This window comes from Mixophyes fleayi, chromosome 6, assembly GCF_038048845.1.
Source record: "Mixophyes fleayi isolate aMixFle1 chromosome 6, aMixFle1.hap1, whole genome shotgun sequence".
In the NCBI taxonomy this organism is placed as follows: domain Eukaryota; kingdom Metazoa; phylum Chordata; class Amphibia; order Anura; family Limnodynastidae; genus Mixophyes; species Mixophyes fleayi.
Window position 1 is genome coordinate 144,661,642 of NC_134407.1, and position 17,317 is coordinate 144,678,958.

Genomic DNA, 17,317 nt, shown 5'->3' on the forward strand with positions numbered 1-17,317 from the left:
AGAGGCGGTCTCCAATCCGAATCTGCCTACCATAGGGGAAATGGATTTTTATGGCAACGATGACAGCATAGAAATGCACATTAGTTCATATATTAAAAATAAAAAACATTACTTATTAGAGGGTGAAGATCCCACTTACATGATCACCACTATGTATAACATTTGCAAATCTGACTAATTGCTGCACTTTTCACAGCTTGTTTTATGACACATGTAGAGTGTTTATAACTAAGGAAAATTGAATCTGTACAAGAAGAATGTGTTGGAGATGTAATTACCATCTCCCACCCTGTCATAGCCAACACAAATCTGTCTTGTGTCTTGTGGGTGTAGTGAAAGATCCTCTCTGCTGATTTCATTCCAAAAAGAATATTCATGCTTTGCACTTAACATTGCGCCTGTAATGTCAGAGTTAAGTGGGGAATTCAATTGGCAGCGAGGTGCAGTCGGACAGTGCCTCAGTGTCTGGCTGTGCACATTGCCGGCCAATACGGTAACAAACCTCCGCTCATTTTCTCTTCGCATCTCTATGAGACAGGAGGGAAAAGGAGATTTTAGTAAAAACTTTGATTCAAAGTGTCCTCGCGAACTGTTCCAGAGACATACTGATGCCCCTACTGATGTACCTAGCAGCCATTTAAATTACCCACCTAAGAGTCCTACAATGCAACACAACTAGAGGCATCGATCGGGACTGTCCAGACAAAATTGGGAGAGTTGGGAGGTATATGATAGTCTGTGTACTAGGGGAAGTGCAATACACTTACTGTCAACTTGAAGGGCAAACACTAATTTGAGGGAGGAGTATGTAGCTGAATATCCCATTGAATCTGGTGACTCTTACCATGAATGTCTTCTCTTGCTTTCGCGTCAATCACTGGGCACAAGTCTTTAATATACAAAGGAACAAAATTGGTATTCTATGCAATTACATAAATGGATGTAAATATACAAATATATATATATATATATATATATATATACACACACACACACACCCCAATGGTATAAATATTGGGAGATTTTACAGGGTTAGGCCATTAAGCCGTTATACCTGTACTTTTTATTGAATATCACAACACATTTTTATGAATACCATATATACAACATACAAACAATTGTATTATATATATATATATATATATATATATATATATATTAATTATGCCCTACATGGGCTACACACTATATTGTACAACAGGTATGGTTTGATTTTAAGCCCTTTTTGGCCTGTAAAGACTATCTATGACAGTACTGATTTCTATTTGTGATTTCTGTTTGAAAAGTACCAAGTATAGGTATGAGAATGTGAGTATACATTGTGTGGACTCTTCAAATCTACAGAAAATGAATAAAACAATTAACAATTATGATTCTAAATATGCAGTAAAACATATATACAGATACACTGGTAATGTCTCTGCATATTTTCAATTTACTGCCTTTTTTACTCAGAAGGATGTAAATAACTTCTCTAAATGCAATTGTCACTTCTGTTCCAGTAAATCTGATATCAATGTGGAAAGAATAGATAGAAGTAAATTATTTAATATAACTAATATGACCTTTATTGAGAAGTGCATCTGAGGTGGGACATGCAAAGAGTGTATACAGATGACAAACACAGCCTGGAATCGATTGGGCTCCTCAGTACTTACATTCTGTCCGTATTGGATTAAACCCACCACGGGCCACAGGCATCTTCTTGGGATTATATCCTGTGCCAATGAAACATGATATTTTAATTTTATCTAAAAAGTAGAGCTGTAGCTTACACACAGATGAAGCAATATAATTGGTCTGAATAAAAAAATAAAAATCAACCAATCAAATCACTAGGAACTAGTGACATTAACGAGGCATGAGACATAATGCTCAGTGCCTCAATAATAGTTCCCAGTGGTTTGATAGGCTGCATTCTCAAATATTAGTTCAGTTCAAAAGATGAAATACAATTAATTGCTTACTATGAAATAAAATGTTATTGAAATTCCATTAGTGAAATGCAGGACAAACTCTACATGGTCACTATCATCATCATTATCATCACCAGTTATTTATATAGCGCCACTAATTCCGCAGCGCTGTACAGCGAACTCATTCCCATCGATCCCTGCCCCATTGGAGCTTACAGCCTACATTCCCTAATGTGAGGCAGAAGTGCTAACCACTAAGCCACCGTGTTGCCATATATGTGGTCTATGGTACAGTTCATTTGAACCCTGACAAACATTTCCATGATCAAGCTGACAACATGTCCTCCTATTGTTTGCAAAATGCAGATGGCTGATTCCCAGATGGAACAACAAATTGCAATACAGTAATGAATTGGTGGTGGCTTGCTGACAACTGCACAATAGAAATAGCTGTCAAGGGACAGCAGAGAGATCAGTGGGAAGAATATTAATATTCTCTCTAATGGTGAACATACACTGGCAGATCTTGTAGCTTGACCTGAGTGCTGACAGGATATCTGTCCAGTTTGGCCAACCATGTGGTAATCAAAATGGATATTAAGGTCCAGTTAGTGGTATTTTCCAGTGACCATAGACATTTTCAGTGTCCAATAAGTGGTCAATGTCCCAATAGCATTTGTAGGCAGCTTAGATTGGACCTGACAATTAGATGGAACAGCCATTTCATAGGCTGGACTAATAATTATGCCTATCAGTTCACTACAAACAAGTACCTTGTCTCAGTCAGGGGCATAGCGTATCTAAGCCTGGCTCCTAGGGTGTCCTGGTAATCCTGATCCACCCGCCATTTGCGGAACCGAAAGCACAAAAGAGACTTCACTGCAAATGCACTGACTCCTTGCTATGCTCAGAGAGCCCAATGCAGAAAACAGATGTGTATGGATGGACCCCATAGCCACTACCCACAATGCAATGTTGATAGGTCTGCCAATGGCCTCAGTGATGCCACCGGTTCCTAGCAACTTGATAGGTTGCATATTGGTTCACCTCTGCTGGGATTAGTGTGGGCATATCACCTACGCTGTCTGTAAATTAGGAAATTAAACTGGACTCATTAGAAGAAGAAAAATCTACCATGCTGCACCAAACAGTACATTTCCAATGCTTCAGTGTGCAGATCTCCTACAATTAAGCTATTAAAAGGAAAAGTGCTGACTTTTTTATAATAGGCAGCCACCACCACAGAGGTCATGTAACGCCTACTGGGAAGTGGGTGTTTGGTGGTTAAAATAAATGCACACAATTCCCTTTAAAGCAGAGCTGTCACCTGATTCAACAAGCATGAGACTGTAATACAATGGTAAAATCAGACACAACGTCACTCCCATAGGCAAAATTTTAAGTGTGTAAACAGGCATGTTGATTGGTGAAATCTTCCAGACAAGGGTGAAGAGTGGTCTAACCAAAATGATTAGTGAGAGGAGGGTGAGCATGACCATGGGTAATGTGCCATGGAATTATTTAATGAGTATTAATAAATTGCTGAACAAATATAATTGATGAATTTAATCAATGCCATGACACCTCCATTAACAGTACTATGTGGACATCAAAATCTACCTCTCCTTCCAAGACTTCTCCCCTTCTGCAGTGTCACCAACTGCCCTCTGCTTTATCTCCCAACACTACCTAAAGCTTAACATGCCCACAACAGAGCTCACTGTCCATCTGCCTCGTTTCTCCCTCACCACTAACACCCCACTCTCTCCATTTCACCAAGCGAAATGGTGTTATCCTCAACTCTACCCACAGATTTTCTCCACACATCAAGTGCCCTTGTCCAGTTATGTTGCCCTCTTTCCCCTCTCCCTTCTATACCCACTTAAATCCATCCTAAATGTTGTAGCGAGACTGATCGTCTCTTGCAGCATCACATGTGCTGCATCATATTGTCAGTCCCATCACTGCCTCTTCAAAACATCCAGAATCAAAGTCAAACAACTCATTCTCACCTTTAAAGCCCTCACCAAATCCTTCCTCTCATTCATCTCTGATCTCATCCCTAGACTCTCTTCCTCATGCCCTCTTAGGTCTGCCTCTAACCTGCTCACGCTTGCCTCCAAGTACCAACAGCTATTCTCACAATCTCCACTAGCTCCTATTATCTTAGTACTACCCTCTCCCTCTAGACTGTAAGCTCTCACAAGTGGGGTCCTCTTTACCCTTTGTCTCATGTCTGCACTTTCTTCCTCAGCTTTGTATGTACTTGTTCTGTTTTTATGTATGAATTATTACACCCATTGTCTGTGCTTCAGGGTTTTGTAGAGCCTTACAAATAAACAATGAAGATGGATATAACCATTTTAAGGGAGAAGTTGCAATTCCAGTACTTCTACTGCGACATCCCCACTTTCCAAAGTAGGGAGTGATTCCATGTTAACTGCCTGTGACTTGTCATGGCTGAAAACCTACAGTATATAGGCAAGTCTCTAAGGCACAAGAACCATTCTGAATAAAAAAAAATCCATTGTCAGAGGAAGAACTCTAAGCTATGTTAACAGATCTGAATAAAAAAAAAAAAGAAAAATATCACAGTGAGTACACAGCACGTAGAAAGCCAATTACATGCTATTAGTTTCACTAAATATCCTTGATAATTAATTACCTAAGGCCATCTCTCTCCACTGAATTAAATTACAATTATTTGCATACTTGCTATTAAAGACTATGAAAGCGCTCTACCATTTACTGTGGGCTAACGGAGGGCGAGAGATATAACATTTAATGAGGATGAAGTCATTGCAGTGAACTAGCCTATTTCACCTGTTGGCTGAAGTTCACTATTCCCACAAGCAGAGATATAGGCACCAGAAATAAATAAAACATTTCTATTAAAAAGAAAATAATTCTCACTAAATTCCATGGGGTATATTTACTAAACTGCGGGTTTGAAAAAGGGGAAATGTTGCCTAGAGCAACAAATCAGCTTCTATCTGTCATTTTGTAGAATGTACCGTACTAAATAAATGATAACTAGAATCTGATTGGTTGCTATAAGCAACATCTCCACTTTTTCAAAGCCGCAGTTTAGTAAATAAACCCGCATGTCTCTTTCTAATCTAGGCCTAACAGATTCTTAAAGAGACACACGTTCCCCATGTAGCCCTACAGTGGGTGTCTCTCCCTTTGAACCAATGCTGTAACCCAAATTCCACTCCGGGTTCCACGGATAGCAATCTAACTTTTGCAATGCCCCACAAAACTCACCATAACTGGGTGCTTACTCCACGTTCTGCCCTCACTGCCCAACTCTTTTCATCCGCTGCTGCAAACTTCTGCTCCTCCAAAAATGCTGTCACACTGCTACACAAACCCATGCACTTTGGAGAAAATCTGGGTTCACCAGCACAAATTGAGGCAATGTCACTAAAGAGGGTATACCACTTGTCTTCTGGTTTGTACCCCATAAATTACCTCAAACATTATTCATGATAATGCAGGATGCAGTTCACTAGAAACTAATAACACCACTGAGACATAAGGCTAGTGATCCTAGTGAATTGATAAAATCCAGTCTCATAAATATTGGTTCAGCACACAAGCTGATTCTATCCTCTATGGCTCATGTACCAACCGCATATATATATATATATATATATAAATATATAAATATATATATATATATATATATATATATATATATATATATAAATAATCTCTCATCTCTCTCTGTAAAATCTCTCATATATAGTGGTGAACATGGGATCAAAATATATAGTGATTTGCAAACTATGTTTGCATAGTAATTTCCTTAACTTAACTGCTCTTTTTTCAGTGTAAATTTATTGTTTCTCATTGTTGGTCCTGTGTTTACTGCTCCTGCTTAGAATTTTGGGGACAGGATTCCACATGGAAAAGACATAGCAATGTGCACTGTCACGTGGTGAAGGGATATTCATAGCTGCTTTTTCCATCTCAATTTTTGTCAAATACCATATCATATTTTTGATATATGCATGACATACATATAAAATACACAGAAGCACGGTATTAATGAATCATGCCCTAGTACCACCAAACTACAGTCATGGCCAAAAGTTTTGAGATTGACACAAGTATTGGTTTTCACAAAGTTTGTGGCTTCAGTGTTTTTAGACCTTTTTGTCAGATGTTGCTATGGTATACTGAAGTAAAATTACAAGCATTTCATAAGTGTCAAAGGCTTTTATTGACAATTAAATTAAATTTATGCAAAGAGTCAATATTTGCAGTGTTGACCCTTCTTTTAGTAGACATCTGCTATTTGCCCTGGCATGCTGTCAATCAACTTCTAAGCCACATACTGACTGATGGCCGCCCATTCTTGCCTAATCAATGCTTGGAGTTTGTCAGAATTTGTGGGTTTTTGTTTGTCCACCCTCCTCTTGAGGATTAACCACAAGTTCTCAATGGGATTAAGGTATGGGGAGTTTCCTGGCCATGGACCCCAAAATTTGATGTTTTGATCCCCGAGCCACTTAGTTATCACTTTTGCCTTATGGCAAGGTGCTCCATCATGCTGGAGAAGACATTGTTCGTCACCAAATTGTTCTTGGATGGTTAGTAGAAGTTGCTCTTGGAGGATGTTTTGGTACCATTCTTTATTCATGGCTGTGTCTTAGGCAAAATCGTAAGTGGGCCTACTCCCTTGGCTGAGAAGCAACCCCACACATGAATGGTCTCAGGATGCTTTACTTTTGGAATGACACAGGACTGATGGTAGTCCTCACCTTTCCTTCTCTGGACAAGCGTTTTTCCAGCTGCCCCAAACAATCTGAAAGGGGATTCATCAAAGAAAATGACTTTACCCCAGTCCTCAGCAGTCCAATCCCTGTACATTTTGCAGAATATCAGTCTGTCCCTGATGTTTTTCCTGTAGATAAGTGACTTCTTTGCTGCTCTTCTTGACACCAAGCCATCCTCCAAAAGTCTTCGCCTCACTGTGCGTCCAGATGCTCTCACACCTGCCTGCTGCCATTTCTAAACAAGCTCTGCACTAGTGGTGCCCCGATCCCGCAGCTAAATCAACTCTAGGAGACGGTCCTGGCGCTTGCTGGACGTTTTTTGGTGCCCTGAAGCCTTCTTCACAACTATTGAACCTCACTCCTTGAAGTTCTTGATGATCCGATAAATGGTTGATTTAGGTGCAATCTTACTAGCAGCAATATCCTTGCCTGTGAAGCCCTTTTTGTGCAAAGCAATGATGACTGTGTCACTCACCGGACCGTGAGTGCCTCTTCCCGGACATTTAGGAACCATGGCCGTCCTCCATCCTGAGGGTCTGCGCATGCGCAGCCCTTTCCTATACTTCAGTGTATGTTCCTTTAACTCAATTGGCAGATCAGGCAACACTCCCTATATTAAGCACCTGTGGTCAACACCACGTTGCCTGATCTTGGAGTCTCATTCCTCATGAGTCTCTGAAGGTGTTCCTGTGTTTCCTCGTGTATTCAGCGCTGCTGATTCCTGTGGTTTCCAAACCACTTCTACCTCTGTGGTTTCCAAACCACTTCTACTACTGTGGTTCCATACCACTTCTACCATCAACTGTATCATCGTGACTGTGAGCTGATTCCTATCCGCTGCCTCCGTGCACTACAGTCTTCTATACCACTTCAACGCTATTATATTCCATTGTGACTGTTTGCTGATTCCTATCCGCTGCCTCCGTGCACTACAGTCTCCTATACCACTTCAACGCTATTATATTCCATAGTGACTGTTCGCTGATTCCTATCCGCTGCCTCCGTGCACTACAGTCTCCTATACCACTTCAACGCTATTATATTCCATAGTGACTGTTTGCTGATTCCTATCCGCTGCCTCCGTGCACTACAGCCTTCTCTCCTTATCCACTCACCTGTGCATCATCAAGTCTGTGAGCTGATTCCTAGCCGCTGCCTCCGTGCACTGCAGTCTCCAGCTTGCAACTCGCCTGTGTTCATCATCGTGACTGTGAGCTGATTCCTATCCGCTGCCTCCGTGCACTACAGCCTCCAGCTGGCAACTCGCCTGTGTTCATCATCGTGACTGTGAGCTGATTCCTATCCGCTGCTTCCGTGCACTACAGTCTCCAGCTGGCAACTCGCCTGTGTTCATCATCGTGACTGCTAGCTGATTCCTATCCGCTGCTCCTGTGCACGTCAGCCTCATCTCATCTCTCCCGTGGGTCCGCAGAGTCCTGCTGCCGCTGCCAGCGCTATCGTCCATCTACTGCTGATCCGCTCTCCACGCCTTCCTGTTTCCCGCTGGTCTCTACCCTCCTGTCAGCATTGGATTCGTATCTCATCAGCTACTCCTCTGCTAGATCATCTCCATTCTCCTGGGTGCTCCATGAGTCCAGTTCCATGTGTTACTGATTCCTGTGGATTCGTGTCCCTGTTGGTCTACTTACCTGTGCGCTGCACCTACGAGACCCCTGCCTCTTACATCCAGGGACTTCTCATCCTGTCGGCCTCCTGCCGCCCAGGTATCACTGCACTCCTATCTGACTGCCTTCTGAACCACGGTATGCATACTTCTCATTGACTGTGCTGGTGTATTGCATATCTTGCTGGACTGTGTTGGTTCTCCTCTGGAGTCTGCAATCCGCTGAGTCTTTTGCCATCATTGACTGTGTTACCTTGTGCTGGATTACTTCAGAGACTTCCTACATTTGCAGACCTGTTCAGTCATTTATATATAGTGCATATTATTGTGGATCGTGTTTAATGTGCCCGTGTACATCCTGTGTTGCAGTCCCTCCCCGTACACCTCCTCACATATATATTCAGTGGTACAACTTGCTGAAGGCAGACCACTGATTCCTGTTCCGGTATCACCTGTTCCATTCCTCTCACATAGCAGTGGTACAACTTGCTACCGCAGACCACTGACTTCCCGGATACCTCCACTTGGATTCCATTCCTTCACTCAGACAGCGGTACCACTTGCTATCCGCAGACCGCTGACTCTCATCACCTCCTCGTTTCTGTTGGACATTCCTCCTCACTATAGCAGTGGTACAACTTGCTATCGCAGACCACTGACTACCTCCACTTGCCCTTGTCCATACAGTTCCTCGTGTATTATTACATCCATATTACCAGTGCTGCTAGTCATAGACTTTCCTGAGCATCTCATCATCTACTATTGCCTGTTCCGTGATCACCCTGCTACCAGAGCACACTATTACCATCTACATTGCTCTGGTAAGCTTACCACCTGGTGATTCCTGGGTAAAGACTCCTAGTGCCCGTGACAGTAAGATCAGGCAATGACAGACCCAGATACGGAACCTACCGCCAAAGAGATGCTGCAGCATCTGGTCAGCCGTGTGGAGCAACAGGATGCCCGCCAACAGCTGTTACTTCAGTGTTATCAGTCATTAACCTCCCAAGGAACATCTGGACAGACTGTGACAGCTATTCCTGAGGCTTCTGTGCTTTCCTCCGTTTCCCCAGTGCCATCCCAGGTGTCTACAGCTTCCACGCTTCACCTGCCTACTCCGTCAAAGTACGATGGAGACCCCAAAACTTGTAGGGGTTTCCTTAACCAATGTTCAGTCCATTTTGAGCTCCAACCTCAAAATTTTTCTACCCATCGTTCCAGAGTGGCCTATCTTATCTCTTTGTTTTCAGGACAAGCCCTGGCTTGGGCCTCCCCTCTGTGGAAGAGAAATGATCCTATATTGCAAGATAGTGCCAAATTCATTTCTACATTTCGAAGTGTGTTCGATGAACCAGGTCGTGTGACCTCCGCTGCTTCCAGCATCCTCCGCCTGCGACAAGGACCTCATACAGTAGGCCAGTACGTCATTCAATTTAGGATCTTAGCCTCTGAACTTCAGTGGAACACTGAAGCCCTAGTTGCCGCCTTCTGGCAGGGGCTCTCCGATAAAATTAAAGATGCACTGACTACTCAAGAGCTTCCTTCGTCACTTGAAGATTTGATCTCTCTATGCCATCGTGTTGATATGAGATTTCGTGAAAGGGAGGCTGAGAAAACAACTTCTGCTAAAGCACCTCTTCGTTCTAACCCTCAATTTCGTCCAGTTTCACCCTCTGTGATTCCCATGGAGATAGGACGTTCCAAATTATCTTCCGAGGAGAGAAAACGAAGAGTAAAGAATAGACTCTGTATCTATTGTGCTGATTCCACGCATATTCTCAGCTCCTGCCCTAAGAGATCGGGAAATGCCAGGCCCTAACTAGTTCCGGAGAGGTGAAGTTAGGGTCCCTGGAGTCCTCTCCATCTTCCATGAAATCTAAAGTCTGCGCTTTTGAGGTTACGATTTCCTCTGCTACCAAAACCTTTGAGTCACAGGCATTAATTGATTCCGGAGCAGCAGGAAATTTTATTTCCAAATCATTAGTAAATCAATGGTCTCTACCAGTGATTACCTTAAAAACACCCATTACTGTGACGGCTATAGATGGATCACGTCTCATCAACGGTCTCATCACTCAGAGTACGTCTCCAGTAACACTTCAGATTGGTGCCCTGCATCATGAAGTAATATCGTTTTTAATCCTTCCTGTTACGACAAGTCCGATTGTCTTAGGCCTTCCATGGCTTCAGTGTCACTCTCCCCAGATTGACTGGCGCACCCCTCAAGTCACGTCTTGGGGGCCTGAATGTCACCATCGTTGCCTTTCCCAAGTTATTCCTCTCAAAGTACAGCAATCTTCCATCTCATCTACCTCACCGGGACTCCCTCCTCAATATGCTTCATTTACCGATGTGTTTGATAAAGCTCAGTCTGAACGTCTTCCTCCTCATCGTTCTTGGGATTGTCCGATCGACCTTCTACCTGGCAAGACTCCCCCCAGGGGCCGGGTCTATCCACTCTCGTTACCTGAGACTCAAGCTACATCTGAGTATATACAGGAGAACCTCCAGCGTGGGTTTATTCGACCTTCCACCTCTCCCGCTGGAGCTGGGTTCTTCTTCGTCAAAAAGAAGGATGGATCATTACGCCCTTGCATAGATTTTCGTGGACTCAATGCCATTACTATCAAGAATCGGTATCCCATTCCGCTGATCACTGAGCTATTCGATCGCATCAAGGGAGCCCGTATTTTTACTAAGTTGGATCTTCGTGGTGCCTACAATTTAATCAGAATCCGTTCCGGTGACGAATGGAAGACAGCGTTTAACACCAGAGACGGGCATTACGAATATCTGGTAATGCCTTTCGGGCTGTGTAATGCCCCCGCTGTTTTTCAAGGCTTCATCAATGAGATCTTTCGGGACTTATTATATGAATGTGTCGTCGTCTACCTGGACGACATATTGATCTTTTCCCAGGACCTGCCTTCTCACCACCAACACGTGGCAGAAGTCCTCTCCAGGCTACGAAAAAATTCATTGTTCTGTAAATTAGAAAAATGTTCATTCGAATTGCCCCAGATTCCATTCTTGGGGTATATAGTTTCCGGAGTTGGCCTGAAGATGGATCCAGACAAGGTGAATGCTGTACTACATTGGCCCCAGCCAACTACTCTTCGTGCTATTCAGCGTTTTTTAGGTTTTGCCAATTACTATAGACGCTTCATTCAAGACTTTTCTTCCATTGCATCTCCTATTGTGGCCCTGACTCGAAAAGGGGCTAATCCTAAGCAATGGTCGCCTGAGGCTCTTCAAGCCTTTCAAACACTCAAAGAGTCCTTCTCTTCGGCTCCAATCCTTCGACAGCCTGATGTGACACTCCCCTTCTTTCTAGAAGTAGTTGCCTCTAATGTGGGCTTGGGAGCTATTCTCTCCCAACGCTCTGAACAGCAAAAATTCCATCCTTGTGCCTTCTATTCTCGGGGTCTTCTGCCCGCAGAGAAGAATTATACTATCGGGGACAAGGAGTTACTGGCTATCAAAGCTGCATTAGAGGAGTGGAGATACCTATTGGAAGGAGCTCGCCATCCGGTGACGATCTTCACGGATCATAAGAACTTGTCATATCTTCAGTCTGCTCAATGCTTGAACCCTCGCCAAGCAAGATGGTCTCTTTTCTTTTCCCGTTTCGAATTAATAATAACCTTCAAACCAGCTGCCAAGAACAAAAAAGCTGACGCTTTATCTAGAGCTTTTGTGACGTCCTCTGATATAGAAGAGGTTTCCAACCATACCATTCTAGACCCCAAATGTATCTCACTGGCTGCCTCATCCACCAAAACGCTACCATTTGGGAAGACTCTCGTGCCTCCTACTCTAAGGAGGAAAATCCTTTCGTGGTTCCATGCCTCTCGTTTTTCTGGACACGCCGGTGAACACAAGACCTTTGAGATGCTCTCTCGAAGTTACTGGTGGCCTTCAATGAGGAGAGACGTCAAAGAGTTCATTGCTTCCTGTGAATTATGTTCCCAGTTCAAATCCTCCCGCAGAACTCCAGCAGGGTTGCTGCGACCACTACCCATTCCGTCCAAGCCGTGGACCCATATTAGTATGGATTTCGTTACTGACTTACCACCTAGTAAGAATCATAACACTATTTGGGTGGTGGTGGACAGATTTTCGAAGATGGCTCATTTCGTCCCTCTGTCTGGTTTGCCTTCCTCGTCTATCCTGGCTGAACATTTCATTAAAGAGATCTTCCGCATCCATGGATGTCCGTCTGAGATTGTATCAGATAGAGGAGTACAATTCGTTTCCAGATTCTGGCGAGCCCTTTGTAAAACCTTGGGCATACGATTAGCACTCTCATCTTCTTACCATCCGCAATCTAACGGACAGACTGAGCGTGTCAATCAAGATCTTGAGACTTTTATAAGGATGTTCTCTTCAGCCAATCAAGACAACTGGGTAGAGTTGCTTCCTTGGGCCGAATTCGCCCATAACAACATGTACCATGAGTCATCATCCAAAACTCCATTTTTTGTGGTCTACGGTCACCATCCGTCTTTTCCGGAATTTCCTGCCCTCCCGCCCACCCAAGTTCCAGCGGTGGAGACTGCCTGTCAGACCTTTAAAAATATCTGGTCTCAGGTCAAAACCTGTTTGAAGAAAACATCTATCAAATATAAATCTTTCGCAGATAAGAAGAGGCGGGCTATTCCACCACTAAAAATTGGAGATCGTGTCTGGTTATCTACTAAAAACATTCGTTTGAAGGTCCCATCTATGAAATTCGCCCCTCGTTTTATTGGTCCATATAGGATCATTCAAGTAATCAATCCAGTATGTGTGAAACTTCTTCTTCCTAAGAATCTTCGGATTTCTAATGCCTTCCATGTGTCCTTACTCAAGCCTCTTATTATCAACCGTTTTTCAAAACCTCCCTCAGCTCCGCAGCCAGTTCAAGTTCATCAGGAGGAGGATTTCGAAATTACTGAGGTACTAGACGCAAAAATTTCGCGAGGAGTACTCCGTTTCCTCGTTCATTGGAAGGGCTTTGGTCCTGAGGAGCGCTCTTGGATCAAAGCTGAAGTTCTTAATGCTCCTGCCCTTTTGAAGAAGTTTTATTCCAAAAATCCGGACAAGCCCGGTTCCAGGCGTTCTGTGCCCACCTTTAAAAGGGGGGGTACTGTCACTCACCGGACCGTGAGTGCCTCTTCCCGGACATTTAGGAACCGTGGCCGTCCTCCATCCTGAGGGTCTGCGCATGCGCAGCCCTTTCCTATACTTCAGTGTATGTTCCTTTAACTCAATTGGCAGATCAGGCAACACTCCCTATATTAAGCACCTGTGGTCAACACCACGTTGCCTGATCTTGGAGTCTCATTCCTCATGAGTCTCTGAAGGTGTTCCTGTGTTTCCTCGTGTATTCAGCGCTGCTGATTCCTGTGGTTTCCAAACCACTTCTACCTCTGTGGTTTCCAAACCACTTCTACTACTGTGGTTCCATACCACTTCTACCATCAACTGTATCATCGTGACTGTGAGCTGATTCCTATCCGCTGCCTCCGTGCACTACAGTCTTCTATACCACTTCAACGCTATTATATTCCATTGTGACTGTTTGCTGATTCCTATCCGCTGCCTCCGTGCACTACAGTCTCCTATACCACTTCAACGCTATTATATTCCATAGTGACTGTTCGCTGATTCCTATCCGCTGCCTCCGTGCACTACAGTCTCCTATACCACTTCAACGCTATTATATTCCATAGTGACTGTTTGCTGATTCCTATCCGCTGCCTCCGTGCACTACAGCCTTCTCTCCTTATCCACTCACCTGTGCATCATCAAGTCTGTGAGCTGATTCCTAGCCGCTGCCTCCGTGCACTGCAGTCTCCAGCTTGCAACTCGCCTGTGTTCATCATCGTGACTGTGAGCTGATTCCTATCCGCTGCCTCCGTGCACTACAGTCTCCAGCTGGCAACTCGCCTGTGTTCATCATCGTGACTGTGAGCTGATTCCTATCTGCTGCCTCCGTGCACTACAGCCTCCAGCTGGCAACTCGCCTGTGTTCATCATCGTGACTGTGAGCTGATTCCTATCCGCTGCTTCCGTGCACTACAGTCTCCAGCTGGCAACTCGCCTGTGTTCATCATCGTGACTGCTAGCTGATTCCTATCCGCTGCTCCTGTGCACGTCAGCCTCATCTCATCTCTCCCGTGGGTCCGCAGAGTCCTGCTGCCGCTGCCAGCGCTATCGTCCATCTACTGCTGATCCGCTCTCCACGCCTTCCTGTTTCCCGCTGGTCTCTACCCTCCTGTCAGCATTGGATTCGTATCTCATCAGCTACTCCTCTGCTAGATCATCTCCATTCTCCTGGGTGCTCCATGAGTCCAGTTCCATGTGTTACTGATTCCTGTGGATTCGTGTCCCTGTTGGTCTACTTACCTGTGCGCTGCACCTACGAGACCCCTGCCTCTTACATCCAGGGACTTCTCATCCTGTCGGCCTCCTGCCGCCCAGGTATCACTGCACTCCTATCTGACTGCCTTCTGAACCACGGTATGCATACTTCTCATTGACTGTGCTGGTGTATTGCATATCTTGCTGGACTGTGTTGGTTCTCCTCTGGAGTCTGCAATCCGCTGAGTCTTTTGCCATCATTGACTGTGTTACCTTGTGCTGGATTACTTCAGAGACTTCCTACATTTGCAGACCTGTTCAGTCATTTATATATATTGTGCATATTATTGTGGATCGTGTTTAATGTGCCCGTGTACATCCTGTGTTGCAGTCCCTCCCCGTACACCTCCTCACATATATATTCAGTGGTACAACTTGCTGAAGGCAGACCACTGATTCCTGTTCCGGTATCACCTGTTCCATTCCTCTCACATAGCAGTGGTACAACTTGCTACCGCAGACCACTGACTTCCCGGATACCTCCACTTGGATTCCATTCCTTCACTCAGACAGCGGTACCACTTGCTATCCGCAGACCGCTGACTCTCATCACCTCCTCGTTTCTGTTGGACATTCCTCCTCACTATAGCAGTGGTACAACTTGCTATCGCAGACCACTGACTACCTCCACTTGCCCTTGTCCATACAGTTCCTCGTGTATTATTACCTCCATATTACCAGTGCTGCTAGTCATAGACTTTTCTGAGCATCTCATCATCTACTATTGCCTGTTCCGTGATCACCCTGCTACCAGAGCACACTATTACCATCTACATTGCTCTGGTAAGCTTACCACCTGGTGATTCCTGGGTAAAGACTCCTAGTGCCCGTGACAGACTGCATGTGTTTCCTTGCAGATAACCATTGTTAACAGAGGAAGAACAATGATTTCAAGCACCACCCTCCTTTTAAAGCTTCCAGTCTGTTATTCTAACTCAATCAGCATGACAGAGTGATCTCCAGCCTTGTCCTCGTCAAAACTCTCACTTGTGTTAACAAGAGAATCACTGACCTGATGTCAGCGGGTCCTTTTGTGGCAGGGCTGAATTGCAGTGGAAATGTTGTTTTGGGGATAAAGTTCATTGTCATGGCAAAGAGGGACTTTGAAATTAATTGCAATTCATCTGATCACTCTTCATGACATTCTGGAGTATATGCAAATTGCCATCATAAAAACTGAGGCAGCAGACTTGGTGAAAAATAATATTTGTGTCATTCTCAAAACTTTTGGCCATCACTGTACACTGCATAATTATTTCATGGTTAGAATGGAAGAACTCTGTGTCAAAACCTGGTGGTTCATAAGTGCACTGCAGCTTTTCAATTTCTTCTTTCTTAGAACCTCTCTCCCTAACACGTTACTGACCATTCCTCTAGTGTGTGGTCACCTGTGCTGTAGCGTAGTGAAGACGCATCGCTCTGTATTCCATCTTTGTACCGTGCCGAGATGGACACTTGGTACTCAGTACTGTACTCCATGTCAGAGAGGACAGCTGTGTGTTCTTTGCCAGGGGTAGACATCTGTTAGGTAATGACAAACAAGAGATGGAGTTCATCAGAATCAGAAAACCTCAGTGGATTGTGATTTTGCATCTTAAATTCACTACAACAACCTTGGGCAACCTCTGTCTCTCCAACTCTTGTGGAACCACAATTACCAGCATGGTCTTATATTTTACAAGGTTACCTTGCAATAATTTGGGGCATTTAGGAAAAATGATGTAAACAAATCCCTTTACAGGTCTTTGGCAAGCATGAGTCTGAAATTAAACTTCAGAAAGCACTCATGCCAACAAGTACTGTAACAGCTCACATAGCTTACATTGCACAAACAGCAAAATGCCCTCTACTAGAATTGGCTTAATGTTTTCACTCAGCACAGACCATGGATAATTACATAATAATTAATATAATTAATAAATAATGAAAAACAAATGACATATGTGTATGTCCCCCTAAAATTCTTAAACAGGACCACAAAAACGCAGGGTGAGAACGAGTGTGGGGTCCCCTTATTGTGGATGGAAGCAGACTCAGCCTGGTCAGTGCAGGCCTGGAGGCCCTATGGCAGTGCTAGGTGACCTGGTGCACTTCTGGGGCTGCAAGGGCGGCCCTCTGACCTTCAAAAGGGCCTCACAGTACCCTAAAGCTGAGTAATAAGCTAAAACAATACAATCAGTCAAAGAAAGATAAACCTCTGTTTAATAACATATCAGCAGGCATTTGAAACAAGCAAAAGCAAACAAATCTGACAATAAATCAAGGAAGAACTGGGGGCCACAGGGGAAGGCCGAATTCAACACACCCACCCACACATATGTATATAGTGTTGTACCTGACTTAGTCTCCCTCCACTCAGAGCAATCCACTTTATCAGATATGAAGTGACATCATCGGCTCCTGGATCCCATGACACGGTGGCTCTATCATCAGAGAGATCTACCACTTTCACACCACTAGGGGGCGGAACCTTCACTGCAAACCATTGCATTCAAAAACAGATAAATATAAGCACAATCTTTTATAGAGTGAAGTAAAGAATGATTTTTCACTATGTAAAACAGCATTTTACTACTCATTGCTCTCTG

General features: G+C 44.0%; 1 protein-coding gene across 4 annotated transcripts in view; it reads right to left on the bottom strand.

The window, feature by feature from the left end:
* COL20A1 (collagen type XX alpha 1 chain) overlaps positions 1 to 17,317 on the bottom strand; it is a 113,421-nt gene that overhangs the window by 52,479 nt on the left and 43,625 nt on the right. For all 4 annotated transcript variants that reach the window (XM_075176695.1, XM_075176696.1, XM_075176700.1 and 1 more), the window contains 4 exons: positions 17,065 to 17,204; positions 16,118 to 16,250; positions 1,659 to 1,718; positions 845 to 889 (listed from right to left, as the gene is read on the bottom strand). In XM_075176695.1, coding sequence (XP_075032796.1) covers positions 845 to 889; positions 1,659 to 1,718; positions 16,118 to 16,250; positions 17,065 to 17,204 — 378 coding nt within the window. The remainder of the gene's footprint in view (positions 1 to 844; positions 890 to 1,658; positions 1,719 to 16,117; positions 16,251 to 17,064; positions 17,205 to 17,317) is intronic.